The sequence below is a fragment of the Cnephaeus nilssonii genome (assembly GCF_951640355.1).
Source record: "Cnephaeus nilssonii genome assembly, chromosome: 5".
NCBI lineage: Eukaryota > Metazoa > Chordata > Mammalia > Chiroptera > Vespertilionidae > Cnephaeus > Cnephaeus nilssonii.
The window spans coordinates 88,457,189-88,472,013 of NC_137076.1; the positions used below are offsets into that span (position 1 = coordinate 88,457,189).

The 14,825-nt window shown below is 51.5% G+C and overlaps 1 protein-coding gene across 7 annotated transcripts in view; it reads left to right on the forward strand.

Moving 5' to 3' along the window:
• Positions 1-1,573: 1,573 nt before the first annotated feature.
• TCOF1 (treacle ribosome biogenesis factor 1) overlaps positions 1,574-14,825 on the forward strand; it is a 31,754-nt gene continuing 18,502 nt past the window's right edge. For all 7 annotated transcript variants that reach the window (XM_079771153.1, XM_079771154.1, XM_079771156.1 and 4 more), the window contains exons 1-12: positions 1,574-1,726; positions 4,355-4,410; positions 7,463-7,602; positions 8,390-8,463; positions 8,930-9,002; positions 9,514-9,587; positions 10,149-10,358; positions 10,572-10,781; positions 11,244-11,465; positions 11,639-11,842; positions 11,990-12,217; positions 12,305-12,481. In XM_079771153.1, the coding sequence (XP_079627279.1) occupies positions 1,619-1,726; positions 4,355-4,410; positions 7,463-7,602; positions 8,390-8,463; positions 8,930-9,002; positions 9,514-9,587; positions 10,149-10,358; positions 10,572-10,781; positions 11,244-11,465; positions 11,639-11,842; positions 11,990-12,217; positions 12,305-12,481 (1,776 nt within the window). In that variant the 5' untranslated portion in view covers positions 1,574-1,618. The remainder of the gene's footprint in view (positions 1,727-4,354; positions 4,411-7,462; positions 7,603-8,389; positions 8,464-8,929; positions 9,003-9,513; positions 9,588-10,148; positions 10,359-10,571; positions 10,782-11,243; positions 11,466-11,638; positions 11,843-11,989; positions 12,218-12,304; positions 12,482-14,825) is intronic.

Genomic DNA, 14,825 nt, shown 5'->3' on the forward strand with positions numbered 1-14,825 from the left:
GGTCTTTTTTATCCACCCCCTCATTTCACTAGCCCATGCTACTCAAGATATGGTGCTCATTAACTATTTGCTCAGCGAATGAATGATAAGGACAAATAGTTTGCCAATATAAGAAATATCCAAACCTGTAAAAAATGTTATGAATTTATTTGAGCCTAACTGACGATTGTTGGGAAGCAAAATCTCAATGGATTGAGAACATGTGCCAGAGAATGGCAGTTTTGCATCTTATTTTGTAAATTACAATAAAAGGAGGAGGTGTAAAGGGGTTATATAAAATCCATTGGTGATAGGTTAGGGAGGCAGGAGAAAGCAAAGCAAAGGCAGGGGAATCTATGAGATTGTATAAAGAGTAAAATGAATTGCCTGCTGGTGTTGCTCAGTGGTTGAGCATACACCGATTCTGGCCAGGACACATGTCCAGGTTATGTGCTCCATTCCCAGCAAGGGGCATGCAGGATGCAGTCGATCATTGTTGATGTTTCTCTCTCATAGATGTTTCTATCTCTTCCTCTCCTTTCCTCTCTCTCTAAAAATCAATAAAAACATATTTTTATTTTTTAAAAATATATTTTATTGATTTTTTACAGAGAGGAAAGGAGAGGGATCGAGAGCTAGAAACATCGATGAGAGAGAAACATCGACCAGCTGCCTCCTGCACACCCCCTGTGCCCGCAACCAATGTACATGCCCTTGACCAGAATCGAACCTGGGACCTTTCAGTCTGCAGACCGACGCTCTATCCACTGAGCCAAACCGGTTTCGGCTAAAAACATATTTTTAAAACGAATAGACACATACTTCTTTTCCTTTGGTGGGTATAGGATAGCTAACAGTTAACATAAATCATGATATAACAATGAGGGGATTTGTGGTCTCTGCTCTGGGACGGTGGTTGTACTTTGAGGGGTTCAGAAAAAAAGAAAATTACTTTGATATTCCAAAGGTATGTTATCATAGGTGCAGAAAAAGACAACAGCGCAATTAAGGTAAAGATTGACCTTTGTCCAGGAAGGTCTAGGACGTGACTACCCACCATGACTCGATTTTAGTTAGGAAGTTTTAATTTCAGGCCACTTTCTGACTCTGAGTTTGTAAGGCCCACCATGTAGATCTCTCCTGAGCCTCTCAGGTTTAATATTGGCCCCCTTTTCATCCACAGGTTTCTAGTTCACGGGTCCGAAGAAGTGCGATGTAAATAACTGAGTTTGTAACTGGAAATTCGAGTCTAGAAAACATTCAGATTAGGATGTTCAGAGATGAATAAACCCAATCGCATCACTCAGGGAGCCAAGATAGCAGACAACTCCTTCAAGGGTCAAGACTGAAGGATGTAAGAGAGTCATACTTATCCTGCCTGGCCCAGGGGGCGGGTTCAAGTATAATCACGCCCCCTCCCAGCCAATGGGAGGTCTCATATCCTTCCGAGCCTCCACCCCTTCTCCTTGCTGGGACCAGGCGGGCCACTCCGGGAGATAAGACTACAATTCCCGGCGTGCCGCGCGGCCCGGGCTAACGAGCCGGAAGTGGGGCGCGGGAGGTCTTAGGGCACGAGGGAAGTGGCGGGCGGGGATTGAGGGGGGCGTGCAGGTGAGCCAACCGGTGGCAGGTCGCGGGCATGGCCGAGGCCAGGAAGCGGCGGGAGCTGCTTCCCCTGATCTACCAGCATCTGTTGCAGGCAGGCTTTGTGCGCGCGGCGCGGGAAGTGAAGGAGCAGAGCTGCCAGGTAAGCGGGTGCGGACCGTGTGTGAGGGCCGCGTGTGAGATCTGGAGAGCGGCTCCCCACGCCCCTTCCCACAGCCAGGCCCCTCGGTGCTCGAGGACGCGACCAGGGGTACGAAGGATCCGCCGCCTCTGGCCTCCCTGCGGTTCCCAGCCCCTCTGGGCCTCAGTTTCCCGATCGCTTGCAGTGGGCGGGCCCGGACGTGTGATCCACACGCAGGGCTCTGTAATTGCCGCGTCCCGTACTTCCACCCTCTCTTCCTTCCTGGTAGCGGCGTTTTAAAGTTTCCTACGTGCCGGGCCACGTGGCTCGGTCCGGCCCCCTAGGGTGGAGAAGGTAGCTGCATGTTTGAGGGGTGGATTGCCCACCAGCCCTGAAAGAGAGCGTCCAGAAAAGGGGCCTGTGACCCCTTATCTGAGCCGGAGCTCGGGCCCTTAACACCCCTTCTGTACTGAGTCAAACAGCTTTGGGATTTCAACTTCTGGTGTAGTAGTCATTTCTTCATTCATTCAGCAACTGTTAATCTGGCGCTCTGGGTGCTGGTGACAAAATGATGAGCACGGCCCCCAGCCTTCCTAGAGCTTAAGATCTAAATGTGGTGGAGAAGCCCTGGCTGGTTTGGCTCAGTGGATAGAGCGTCAGCCTGCGGACTGAAGGGTCCCAGGTTCGATTCTGGACAAGGGCACATGGCCAGGTTTCGGGCTCAATCCCCAGTGTGGGGCATGCAGGAGGCAGCTGATCAATGATTCTCTCTCATCATTGATGTTTCTGTCTCTCTCTTCCTCTCTGAAATCAATAAAAATATATATTTTTTTAAATGTGGTAGGGAAGGTAGATATAAATCATAAAAATGTACACTCAACACTTATGTTAAATGCCAAGAATGAGAGGCATCGAGTGCTAAGCAGGGATGGCAGGTTGCCCTTGTCAGAGGTATGCAGGACTGTTTACCTGAGGAAGTGGTGTTGATCTGACATCTGTCAGAAGGGAGGTCTATATTCCAGGCAGAGGTGCAAATGCCCTGTGGTGGGATGGAACTTGTTGCTGACTGTTGGCCTTGGGAAAGTCCATTGTGGCTGAAATGTCAAGTACAGGGGTGATAGAGGTCCCTTGGGGGTGGGAAGGGGTGTGGTGGTGCTGGTTGGAGCCCTGCTGTAGGCAGTTTGGTCTTAATCTGAAAAGCAATGGTAAGCCCCTGGAAGGTTTTAAGCTGATAAAGTGATTAATCAATATCCTTTTGGCTCCAGTGGATGCTTGCTCTTAGGATCTCCCGGAGAGACTAGAGGGTGATGGGCCCTAAGACATTATCTAGGCTTTTTCCAACCCTCTTTAGACTTCAGTTGCTCTTCTTACTCCAGTTATATCACTTACCAGCTAAGGAGGGCAAAAGACAGTGCCTGTCTTCATTGGGGCATTTGCCTAAGTAAAGGTAGGCTCTTGCTCATAGAGGGTACATTCTAGCAGGAACAGACAGGTGACAAATATTTTAAAAGCTAATGATATAATGTGTCTGGTGATGGTATGTGCTAGCTATAAACATAAGACAGGAAAAGGGGGGTAGGAATGCCCAGTTATGACTAGGGTGGTCAGGAGGCCCCACTGAGAGGTGCCATTTGGCCAGAGGCCTGAAGGAAGGAAGGGAGGGAGGGAGCTGTGTAGTTAGCAGTAGAGAGCATTCCAGACAAAAAGAATAGCAAGTCTTGACGGGTGCAGGGTGGCCTGACACATTGAGGGGCAGTGAGGAGGACAGTGTGCCTGGGGAGGAGTATCATGAGACTGGTCCTTGATGTCTCAGTGTTACTGGCTCACTGTGCTGGGCACTGACTAGAGGATCCCATTCAGGCCTGATAGCTAGGTGGGTACTGCTATCATCCCCATGTCGTAAGAAGGACCCTGAAGTGTGAAGAGGTGAAGAGATGAGCCCAGCTATTTAATTTATCAGGAGTTCTGCATGACTCCAGAGGTACCCTCTTGGTCACTCTGCCCAGAGCCCTGACGCCCTCTGCCGTCACCGCACATTGCTCACTCAGCCTCCCTGGAGCTCTTGGCATCCCAGGTTCCTGATACTTGCAGAGGCAGTGGGCCCTCTGGCCTTGGCTCCAAAGGCCTGGATTTCACCTGGTTCCCTCTGCTTCTGTCAAGGGACTGGCACCATTTGGCTCCAGTACTTTCCCAGTGGATAAGTGGGCTGTAGTCATGCCACCTGGATGCCTCGCTGTCTGAGCTGTGGTTCCTACTGCCCCGGGGAGCTTGACCAGCCTGGCCTTTAAAAGCCTTTTAAAAGGTCAGGGGTGGGAAGAGCCCTGTCTTGTGGCCTCTAAGCATGGAACGTGCCAGGGAGGCTGGGGACTGGAGAAATGCTATCCTGGAGCATTCCAGCCCAGTCTCTCAAAGGCACCTCTCACCAACATGTTGTCTTAAAAGGTTTTAACTGGAAATACTTGCCCTGCTTGTCTCTACAAGGTTTTGGGTGGTAATGGCAGGGCAAGCAGACATATTTCCCAGAGCAGAAAGACCCCCCCTTCTCAACCACCTGTCTGTGCGAGTCATGAGAGTGTGGAGAATGGGAGCCAAGGAGGACCCTTGCTGTGCTGAGGGGTTAATTGCTGCTCTCTCTTTTCTTCTCTGCAGAAAAGTTTCCCAGCTCAGCCTGTAACCCTTCTGGACATCTATACGCACTGGCAACAGTAAGTCTGACGGTGTTGAAAGTGTGGAGTAGGGACACCCCAAGCTATCAGCTTGGAATAAGCTAGGGTACTAATCTGGCCTAAGATCTGTCCCCAAAGCCCACTGTAGACACCATTATCGCCCCCAGGAAGGCAGGTCACACGGATGGGTGTCTGGTAGTAGAAGAGGATATTGAGAGCTATAATCAATATTGAGTAATAATAAGGACAGAAGCTTCTCAGTAACGTTATTCATTCAATCAGCAAACATTTATTGAGCACTTATTAAATGCCAAGCCCTGTTGTAAGCATGGATGTGTTATGAGATGAGACAGACATGCCTCCTTCTTTCCTGGAGTTGACTTCCGACTGATACAGGGAGGTAGGCATACATCAAAGAATGAAACGAATGAATGTGAAATTACAGTGCTTATAAGGATTACGAAAAGGAGGTACCCGGTGCCAGAACCACATAAACCTCATGTGAGATTCTAGGGGAAGTTTTCCCGCAGTGACCTTTGATTTAAAAGCTGCAGGGAGTGGGGGAGTGACCTAGGCAATAGGTATGGAGAAGCAGGTGGAGTGTACCTAGCAGAAGGCACTACTGATGCTGAGGCCTGTAGCCGGGAGCACAGTGCAGATAAGGCTGGGCGGTCGGCAGGGCTCACCCCATGCAAGGCCTGATCGTCCATAGTGAGAAGTTGTGTCTTTATCCCAAGAGCGTGGAGCCATGGGAGGGTGAAGCAGTGATGAGATCGCTCTGTAGCTTGGACATCACCATCCAGGCAAGAGCTGATGGGGCTTGAGACAGGAATAGTAGAAGGTAGGAAGTAGGTTCCAGGAATATTCAGGGATGAACCCAGGATCTGTGGATGGGTTGGGGAGGCGATCCAGTCCAATCCCAGGTATCTGGCTTGTGCATGGAGTTGCAAGGGAGCCTGATTTGGAGGGGGAAATTTCAAGGACACGTTGAGTGTGAAATGCCTGTGAAGCATGTAAGAACTTAAGTACTTTTCAAGGACTGAAAAATAATCCAAGGGTGCATAAACAGAAGAATGGTTTGAGAATGAAGGAGGGGACAATTGTATTCTCTCCATGCCCTGGCCGGTCAGCAGACCAGGTGAGTGAAGGACCTGGAGCCATGTCCCATAGAGAATACTGAATTGCCCAGGATGGAAAAGAGATGGCAAAGGGGCAGGTGAGGGGACCATTGTTTGCACATCTGTAAGGACAAAGGCAGTGGCATGTTCTCTGGGGCCCTGGGTGACAGGTGGGATCCGTATGTGCCTGCTTTAGGAAGAGGTTTCAGCTTCTGAACACAAGTGCTTGGTCATCAGAGCTGTCCAAAAATTAGATAGGCTACAGTGGGAGTGGTGAGCTCCCTGTTATCAGAGGTATGTAAGCAAAGACGGGAACGGCATGGGTGGGGTCCCAGGTTCCAAGGTCTTTAAAAGCCCAGCCAGGCCTTCATTTTTTACTCTTCTCTGCTGCTAAAGCAAGCACAGGGCACACCCCACACTTCCTCTCCCTCACCCTCTCCAACTTGCCCGGGTGTCTTGGGTATCAGTCACAGCACTTCCTTCCCCAGAGACCCGCTCCAGTGAGCTGCACCACAGCCCTTTCCTGCCCCTGGCCCCTGTGGGTGAGGGGTACTGAGTGAGACGGACCCTCATACCCACCAGAGGAAGCCGAGCCTAGTGCTTCCTGGCAAATTCAAACCCAGCAACTAGCTGTATGACCATGGACAAACGGTTTCCCTGAGCCTGTGTCGTCTTCTGTAAAATGATGATAACAATAGTAAGTACAGTGCTAAACCTGGCATCTTCTCCCCCCACCTCCATGCCCCCCGTTTATATAGCACCTACTGTGAGCCAGGACTGTTCTTGATATCACTGGGAACAAACTAGAGAACCACCCCTTCCCTTGTAAAACACTCTGTTAGGAAGAGAGAGGCAGAACAATTGATACATGTAAAAAATGAACCCTGTTTTTAACAGGATAGTCTCAACAAGGAGACCTGAGCAGGGAACCAGGGACCTGAGCAGCACACCCCAAACTGTGGAGCGCAATGTCTCATAGCTGGAGAGCGTGGGCATAGACAGTGACTCCCTCGGGGTGGGAGGGTGGAGTCGAAGAGATGATCCTTGAAAGTTGCAGCGACTCAGCCATCTGAGTGCTTATCCTGCCAATGCCCCAGCCCCAGACTTGCTCTTTGACTCTGGGCAAGTCACTTAGTCATTCATTTTTCGAGACGTGTGCTGTGTGTGAAGGGTACCTTAGTGAGCTGGAAAAGGTCCCTCCCCATCCCCGGACCTTAATGTGCAGTGGGGTGTCAGGCAGGAAGTAAGTAAAACAACAAGAGCGAGAAAGTGCTCTGAAGAAAATGAAACAGGATGACAGGCTGAGAATATCTTGGGGGAGGAGGGTGATCGGGGAGGGCCTCTCTGAGGAGGCTGTGATGGAGCTGAGGCCTGAAGACAAGGAGGACCTGGGCAGAGTCTTCTAGGAAGAGGGCACTGCAGGTGCCGAAAGTTCTGGAGGAGGGAGGACCCTGGGTGGCCTGCAGATGCTAGCACCTGTCACTCAACACCGGTTAGCTACTGTTAGTATGTTATTGACCATTCCGGATTATCTTGAAGACCACTAGACAGATAAAAAACACTTTATGACAGCGGTGGGGAACATCTGGCCCGCAGGCCGTATAAAGCCCGAGAAATCATTTGGTCTGGCCCTGCCAAGGCATTAGGGCTAAGTTAATTAAATGACCAAATATAGTAGGCTAATTTTTAAGTCTTATTTTTTTTTTAAGCGGGCTAATTTTTAAGTTGATAATTGTGTATGGCCCGAGAAGGAGGTTATAAATATCCCAATGGCCCTTGGCAGAAAAATGGTTCCCCACCCCTGCTTCATGAAATGAGTGAAAACGCAGAATTTCATCTACACTATGTCTTCATCGAAAGTCTATGCATATTTCCTTTGGAGGTGGGGCGGGATGTGGGCAGGTCTTTCTTTCCAAATCTCCTGGAGTTGTCCCTGTCACCAGTTGGTGTAGCAGGTCACCCTTGTCCTGCAGAACCTCGGAGGTTGGCCAGAAGCGGAAGGCCGAGGAAGATGCAGCGCTGCAGGCCAAGAAGGCCCGGGTGTCAGACCCCATTAGCACCTCGGAGAGCTCAGAAGAGGAGGAGGCGGTGGCAGCTGAAACCGCCAAAGCCGGTAAGGGCCCTGCATGCTGGGCACTGTTGGGGGGCTCCCATGATTGGTGCTTGTGGGGGCTTAGCCTAGGGCCCGGCACCTTTTAGGTACAAGCTTTTGGGTATTGGATTGTTCCAGGGGGACCGCCTCCAGCTTCTTCAGTGAGCTGTGGGAAGACCAGGACCTTTTAGGGGGAATTTCAGAAAGGCCTACCTGTCTGTTTCAGTATTTGTTTGAGCCCTTCCTCCGCACCAAACATTGTATCCCCAGTGCCTTCTTTTTTTATTATTGATTTTTACAGAGAGGAAAGGAGAGGGATAGAGAGTTAGAAACATCGATTAGAGAGAAACATCGATCAGCTGCCTCCTGCACACCCCCTACTGGGGATGTGCCCGCAACCAAGGTACATGCCCTTGACCGGAATTGAACCTGGGACCCTTCAGTCCGCAGGCCGACGCTCTATCCACTGAGCCAAACCAGTCAGGGCCCCAGTGCCTTCTTGGTAGCATGTAGCAGGATGGTGAGCCAGTCCTTTTCCTCTGAGGGCCGCTGTCTCGTCACCAGGGAGTTGGGACTCCATCGAGGATGCAGACACGTAGCTTTCATTTTGCCTCTCTCTGGCTCCTGGTGGACGTGGCTAATGTACCACAGAGCTCTTTCCCACAAATCTGGGCTCAGCCTCAGGTCCATCCGTACCTGTGACAGCACCAGGCAGCTACACCGATTCCTGCATGAGCGGAAACCTGTTTGCTGTTCCTAAATGAGAAAAGCCTCGCCTAGCTCATCCAGCGGTGTTTGTGTTTTGCAGCCCCAAGACTAGCGTCCACCAACTCCTCAGTCGTGGGGGCGGTTTTGCCATCAAGCATGAAAGAAAAAGCCACGGTGAGTGGGACCGTGTCCCAAGCTGTTACCCGTAGAGTTGAAGTGCCCTGTAAGGGACAGTCTCCGTGAGAGAAGGGTAGGTTTGTGGGTAATTGCCCATCCTGGATTCGAATCTCAGCCCACCTTACCAGCTGTGGGATCTTGCCGAGTCCCTTCACCATTCAGGGCCTCTGTTTCCTTTTCTGTAAAAATAATTATAAAATAATGATAATAACCACAACAAACTGCAACCAACCACTTAGCAAGTAACAGCTGTGTCCCCAGAAAGGTCACCCGGTTCTCTCCACACCTCCATGAGGGGAGGCACCATTTTTAGCTCTACTTTAAAGGTGAAGAAACAGAGAGGTAGGGAGGTGGTTTGTCCAAACTCACAGGGCTAGGAAGTGGTAGAGCTGGGATCAGATGTGGTCCGTGTTCTTAGTTCACCAGGCCATACCCAAGTGTGTCTGTCACCTGTTCTCTGTAGGCAGAGACCAAGAAAGGCAACAAGACTGTGAACTCCACACCACAACCTGCCCTTGGAACCACTGCCAAGCCTGGTGAGAAGCCCCCTGAGTGGACGGGAGGCAGGCCTGGGTGCTGCTTCCAGCTCTGGGACATTCTGGAATTCAGAGACGTCTCCATGACAACGAGGCCCCACCTCAGGCCATTTTCCCCTCCCTTGATGCGGGAGAATCAACCACAGGGATGCATCAGGCTTTGCTGAGGGAGTTGAGTAGCCTGGGTGGTGGAGTATTTTCTGGCTTATTGATCTCAGGGGGGGTATAAGGCCCCTCTCGGAGACTTAGAGACTAAACTGAGAGGCTTGGGTTTGGGCGTTTGTCCTGCCTGCCTCAGTGTACGCAGGAGGGAGATTTTTCTAAGCTGGCACAAGTGTTAGAGCCTCAGAAACAGCACGAGAGTAGAATGTACCTCAGCTGTGGAGCTCAGTAGACATTGGAGCTGAATGATGCTCATGCGCTCAGCACCTGGCTCCGATGAGCTGGTGTGGTGGAGTGCGGGTGGGGCTGGGAGGGGTGGTCCTCAGTGCCCTCCCTATGCGTCGCGCAGGATTGGCATCAGCAGGCCAGGTCGACAGCTCCAGCGAGGAGACCTCCAGCTCGAGCAATGAGTCGGAAGTGGAGGTAATTGCACCCCATCCTCAGGAGCTGCCCTTGCACACCTTGAACTCTTCCCTCCCAGGAGCCTGGCTTCACAGACAAGTGGGACCAGATCAGTTCAGCAAGTGTTTCAGGATGACTGGGAGCTAGAAAGGTGGTGGTGGGGGGGGGGGGGGGGCGGGGTAGGGGGTCTAGCGGGCCATGGTCGGGGAGGACCAGGTGCTGCTCATTGCACTCGGCCTGAGAAGGTCTAGGGTTGCGGGGAAGAGGCACCATTTGCCTATGTGACAAAAGAAGGCTTCCTGGGAGAGTTGGCACTGGAGCAGGGCCTCCCCAAGGGGAACGCTGTCATAAGGAACTGGTGTCTGTCTGGGACCCGGAGGAGGAGGCCAGGTGAAATGGGCAGGGGGTGTGAAGGATTCAGGAATGGAGGTGATAGGCCAGGTCAGAGCATCAATCAAGGCAGGGAGTGAGGAGAGAAGCAGGGGGTCCCGAGAGCCCCACTAAGGCCTCTGCTTTATCCTGAAGGTGTTGCCAGAGAGTTTTCAGGAAGAAGGGAACAAATTGCCCTTTCTCTTTCACTAGGTGAAGGCCTCGGGGAAAACCCCCCAGGTCAAAGCTGCCTCAGCCCCTGCCAAGGGGTCTCCTAGGAAAGCAGCGGTCCCAGCAACCCCTGGAAAGGCAGGACCTTCAGCTGCCCAGGCCAAGGCAGGGAAGCCAGAGGAGGACTCGGAGAGCAGCAGCGAGGAATCGGACAGTGAGGAGGAGGCGCCAGCTGCCAAGACCCCACCTCAGGTGAGACCCGGGAAGGAGACCCCGCAGCCTTTCTCCCCCCCTCCCCCACAAAAAAGGCTTTCTGAAGACTGGGTCTCCCGCTGCCAAAGAGCCCCAGCTATGCTCCGAGCCTGCCCCACCCCTTCTCAGTGTGGTGTGTGCAGTGTCATTGCCCTGTGTGGTCTCACATCCACCTCGGGGCTGCCTCCCCTGATTCTGCTTCTCTCACTCCAGGTGAAGGCCTCAGGGAAAACCCCCCAGGTCAAAGCTGCCTCGGCCCCCGCCAAGGCGTCCCCCAGGAAAGGGGCTGTCCCAGCACCCCCCGGGAAGGCAGGGCCTGCAACTGCCCAGGCCAAGGCAGGGAGGCCAGAGGAGGACTCGGAGAGCAGCAGCGAGGAATCGGACAGTGAGGAGGAGGCGCCAGCTGCCAAGACCCCACCTCAGGTGAGGCCCGGGAAGGAGAGCCTGTGCCGAAAGGCCTTCTAAAGACTTGTTCTCCCACTCTGGCCGGTTTGGCTCAGTGGATAGAGCGTCAGCCTGCGGACTGAAGGGTCCTGGGTTCGATTCCAGTCAAAGGCATGTACCTTGGTTGTAGACTTAATCCCTGGCCATGGTCAGGGCTTGTGCAGGAGGCAACCAGTCAATGTGTGTCTCTCACATCAATGTTTCTCTTTCTCACTCTGTCTCTCCCCCTCCCTTCCACTCTTTCTAAAAATCAATGGAAATTATCTTCGGGTGAGGACTAACAAAACAAAGACTTATTCTCCCATTCCCAGGCATGCTCCGAGCCTGTCCCACCCCTTCTCACAGCGTGACGTGTGCGGCATCATTGCTCTGTCGGGTTTCCTGGGTCTCCTCACATCCACCTCTGGGCTGCCTCCCCTGATTCTGCTTCTCTCGCTCCAGGTGAAGGCCTCAGGGAAAACCCCGCAGGTCAAAGCTGCCTCGACCCCCGCCAAGGCGTCCCCCAGGAAAGGGGCTGTCCCAGCACCCCCCGGGAAGGCAGGGCCTGCAACTGCCCAGGCCAAGGCAGGGAGGCCAGAGGAGGACTCGGAGAGCAGCAGTGAGGAATCGGACAGTGAGGAGGAGGCGCCAGCAGTGGTACCTGTAACCTCAAACCTGGCTCAGGTGAGGCTGGAGGACACTACCTGGCCTGTGCCCTGCCTGCAGAGCCACCCATGGGCTTGTCCTTCCCCCTGCACCTAGAGCACTGGTCCCCCACTCGCCCTCCTCACCTATCTTACCTCACACACATTCCCTCTGTGGGCCCCCTGCCCTAATCTGTCCTTTGTCGCTCCCAGGCAAAGCCCTTGGGGAAAAACTCCCAGGGCAGAGCCACCTCAGCCACGGGACCCTCTGGGAAAGGCGCTGTCCCAGCACCCCCTGGGAAGGCAGGGTCTGCAGCCACTTTGGCTCAGGCCCGGAAGCAGGAGGAGGACTCGGAGAGCAGCAGCGAGGAGTCAGACAGCGAGGAGGAGGCATCTGTGGCCACGACTCCAGCCCAGGTGAGGCCATTGCATAGCCTGACCCTGAGCGGCCCCACTGGTCAGCTCCACAGGGAGCTCTGGGGACTGCATGAGCTTCAGCCCAGGGTAGATGGAGGCTCGGAATCCAGGGTCCTTCTCCAGCCTCTGACTTCTGTGTCCCCTCAGGCAAAACCGGCTATGAAAACTCAGACCAAGGCCTCCCCAAGGAAGGGCACTCCCATTACCCCTGCATCTGCCAAGGTCCCCCCAGTGCGAGTGGGCACAGCGACGTCGCCAGCCTGCACATCCTCCCCGGCTGTGGCCAGGGGCACCCAGAGGCCGGGGGAGGATTCTTCAAGCAGCGAGGAATCAGAGAGTGAGGAGGAGGCAGCTCCTGCCACAGCAGGGCCACAGGTGAGGCCAGTGTGCTTGGCTGACTGAGCACCAGCCCCTGTGGTCCTTTGGGTTCCTGTGACATAGTTCTCGTCCCTGTCCTTCTAGGCTAAGTCTGTGGGGAAAAACCTCCCAGTGAAAGCTGCCTCAGGGCAAGGGACCGCCCTGGGACTCCCTGGGAAGGCAGGGCCCATGTCGGCCCAGGTCAAAGCTAAGACACACGAAGACTCAGAGAGCAGTGAGGAAGACTCAGACAGTGACGAGGCTCCCTCGGCTCCAGCACAGGTGAGGCCCAGGAGAAGCCAGCCCATCCCACCCACGTCAGTGCCTGGGACAGGGCTGAGGGTGGGCTTGTCTGGGCTCTGCTGTTGTCCTCAGGTGTGCAGAAGTCTCAGGGGCAGCCTCAGCTCACCCTCAAGCAAACATTGGGGGTTGAGCTGAATGAGCAGTAGGTGTCTTCTGGCCCTGACCTTTTGTTTAGGGACCTGGGTTCAAGTCCCTAAAAAGTGATATAATCCATCAGGGCCTCTGTTTACTCTCCTGTAAATTGAAAATCAACCCTTACAGGGTTGAGAATTTAACAAGATCTCACCTGCCACACCCAGCAAGGGGCCTGCACACAGCCAGCTCTCATCTCCCTGAGGGCGGCCAGGCTGTTGTGCAACAGAATCGAGTCATCTCCCAGCCTGGAAGAACTGGGAGAGGTGAAGATAGCTCACTCCCTGCACTCACCCACCCACCGTTTATTATTTTTAATTGTTGCTTTTCTTTTAATAACCACTTAGAAATTAGTCATTTCTTTTTTCCTCTACCAGAGCACACATTTCTATGGTTTTTTTTGGTTCTCCTCTCACTATTACCTTATGGGACTTTTAAACTACACATGTGCCCTCCCCAAGTCTTGGCCCAACAGTCTCCCATCCACTTTTTCCAAGCTGCGGACACATTCCAAAACAAGTTTCAATATGCTGATCCCTTAAATATTTGTCTTCCCATCTGAGCCTCCCACCTGTACCATGAGATAGGTGATCATCTGTGTTGATTTCTGCAGAAGGAAATTGGAGTTTAAAGGCATCGTTTGGTAATGTGCTCCAGCTCAGCCACCCAGTGAGGGTCAGAGCTGGGCCTCTGCCCCAGAGTGGCTGCCTCAAGAGCCTTTTGTCTTTCTCACTTTCTTCTGCCACACCTTGGCCAAAACTTTTCAGCCACAGTAATGATATGGATTTGGGGTCTTACTCTCTCTCAGGGTGAAAAATAGAGATGCTAATCCCTCTCTAGGGGATAGCTATAAGCCCATGCCCTTGTCAGAGATGGTGCCTATCATTGCTTCAGGAAGTCTGCAGAGCTTCTGCTAAAACAGACGGGGCTAATAAGAGGAGTCTTGTTCACCTTTTCCATGCCTTCACCTGAAGGATGAGGATAGTAACTATGCCTCTGTTGCGGGATTATAAGGATTAAGTGAGGTAATACTTACATTGCTTCACCCTCAAAATGCTATGCATGCTAACTGGGTTTCACACTGCTCAGCTCTCAGGGGGTCAGAAATGAGTCAGATAGTCTCTGATCTGCTCACAGACGCCAACCCAGCTCAAATTAAACCATCCATTTGGGAATCAAGGTCCAAAACAGAGCAGCAAAGACAGAGGATTGGTTCTAGAAAACTAAATTTGCCAGAGACTCAGGAAGATGATTCAGGATTTAAATGCCCTTGTGTGAGAATGGCTGAAGGAGCAGTAGGGTGTCTTCTGGCCCTGACCTTTTGTTGTATGTCGACATTTTTACACTTGCTTATCAGTTTTAGTGGCTTTTGTAGATTCTATACACAGATCATGTTGTCTGCAAATAAGGGCAGTTTTACTTCTTCCTTTCTGATCTAGATGTCTTTCTATTTCTTTTTCTTGCCCTATTGCACTAACACCTCCAGTACCGTGTTGAATAGTAGTGGTGAGAGCAGCTGTCCTTACCTTATTTCTACTCTTAGGAGTAAAACATTTAGTCTTTCACTGTTAGGTACAATGTTAGCTGTAGTTTTTTCATAGATACCCTTTATCAAGTTGAGAAGGTATTCTTCTAGTCCTAATTTATTCAGAATTCTTATCATGAGTTGGAGTTGGATTTTTGTCAAATTTTTGTTTTGTTTTATTCATATATTGCATTAGTTAATTTTCAGGTATTAAATCAAACTTTCATTCTTGAATCCCACTTGGTTGTGGTGTATACTCCTTTTTATGTGTTGACTTCCTTTGCTAATCATTTGTTAAAGGTTTTTGTTTCTATATTCATGAGGAACATTGGTCTGTAGTTTTCTTTTGATGTATTTGCCTGGCTTTAGCATCAGGGTGATAACTGGCCTCATAAAATAAGTTGGGTCATATTCTCTCCTGCTTTCTGAGTTTGTTAGATTGGTACTATTTTTTTCTAAATTTCTCTCTAAGGACTACATTAGCTTCATCCCATGGATTTTGAAGTGATACAGTTTTTATTTTTATTTTTTGTGGGTTTAGAAGTAGGTTAATTTCCAAATATCTGGGATTATGCAGATTTCTTTCTGTTATTGATTTCCAATTAAATCCTGTTGTAGCTGGAGAATATGTTTTGTATGATTTCAGTCCTTTTAAATTTATTAACA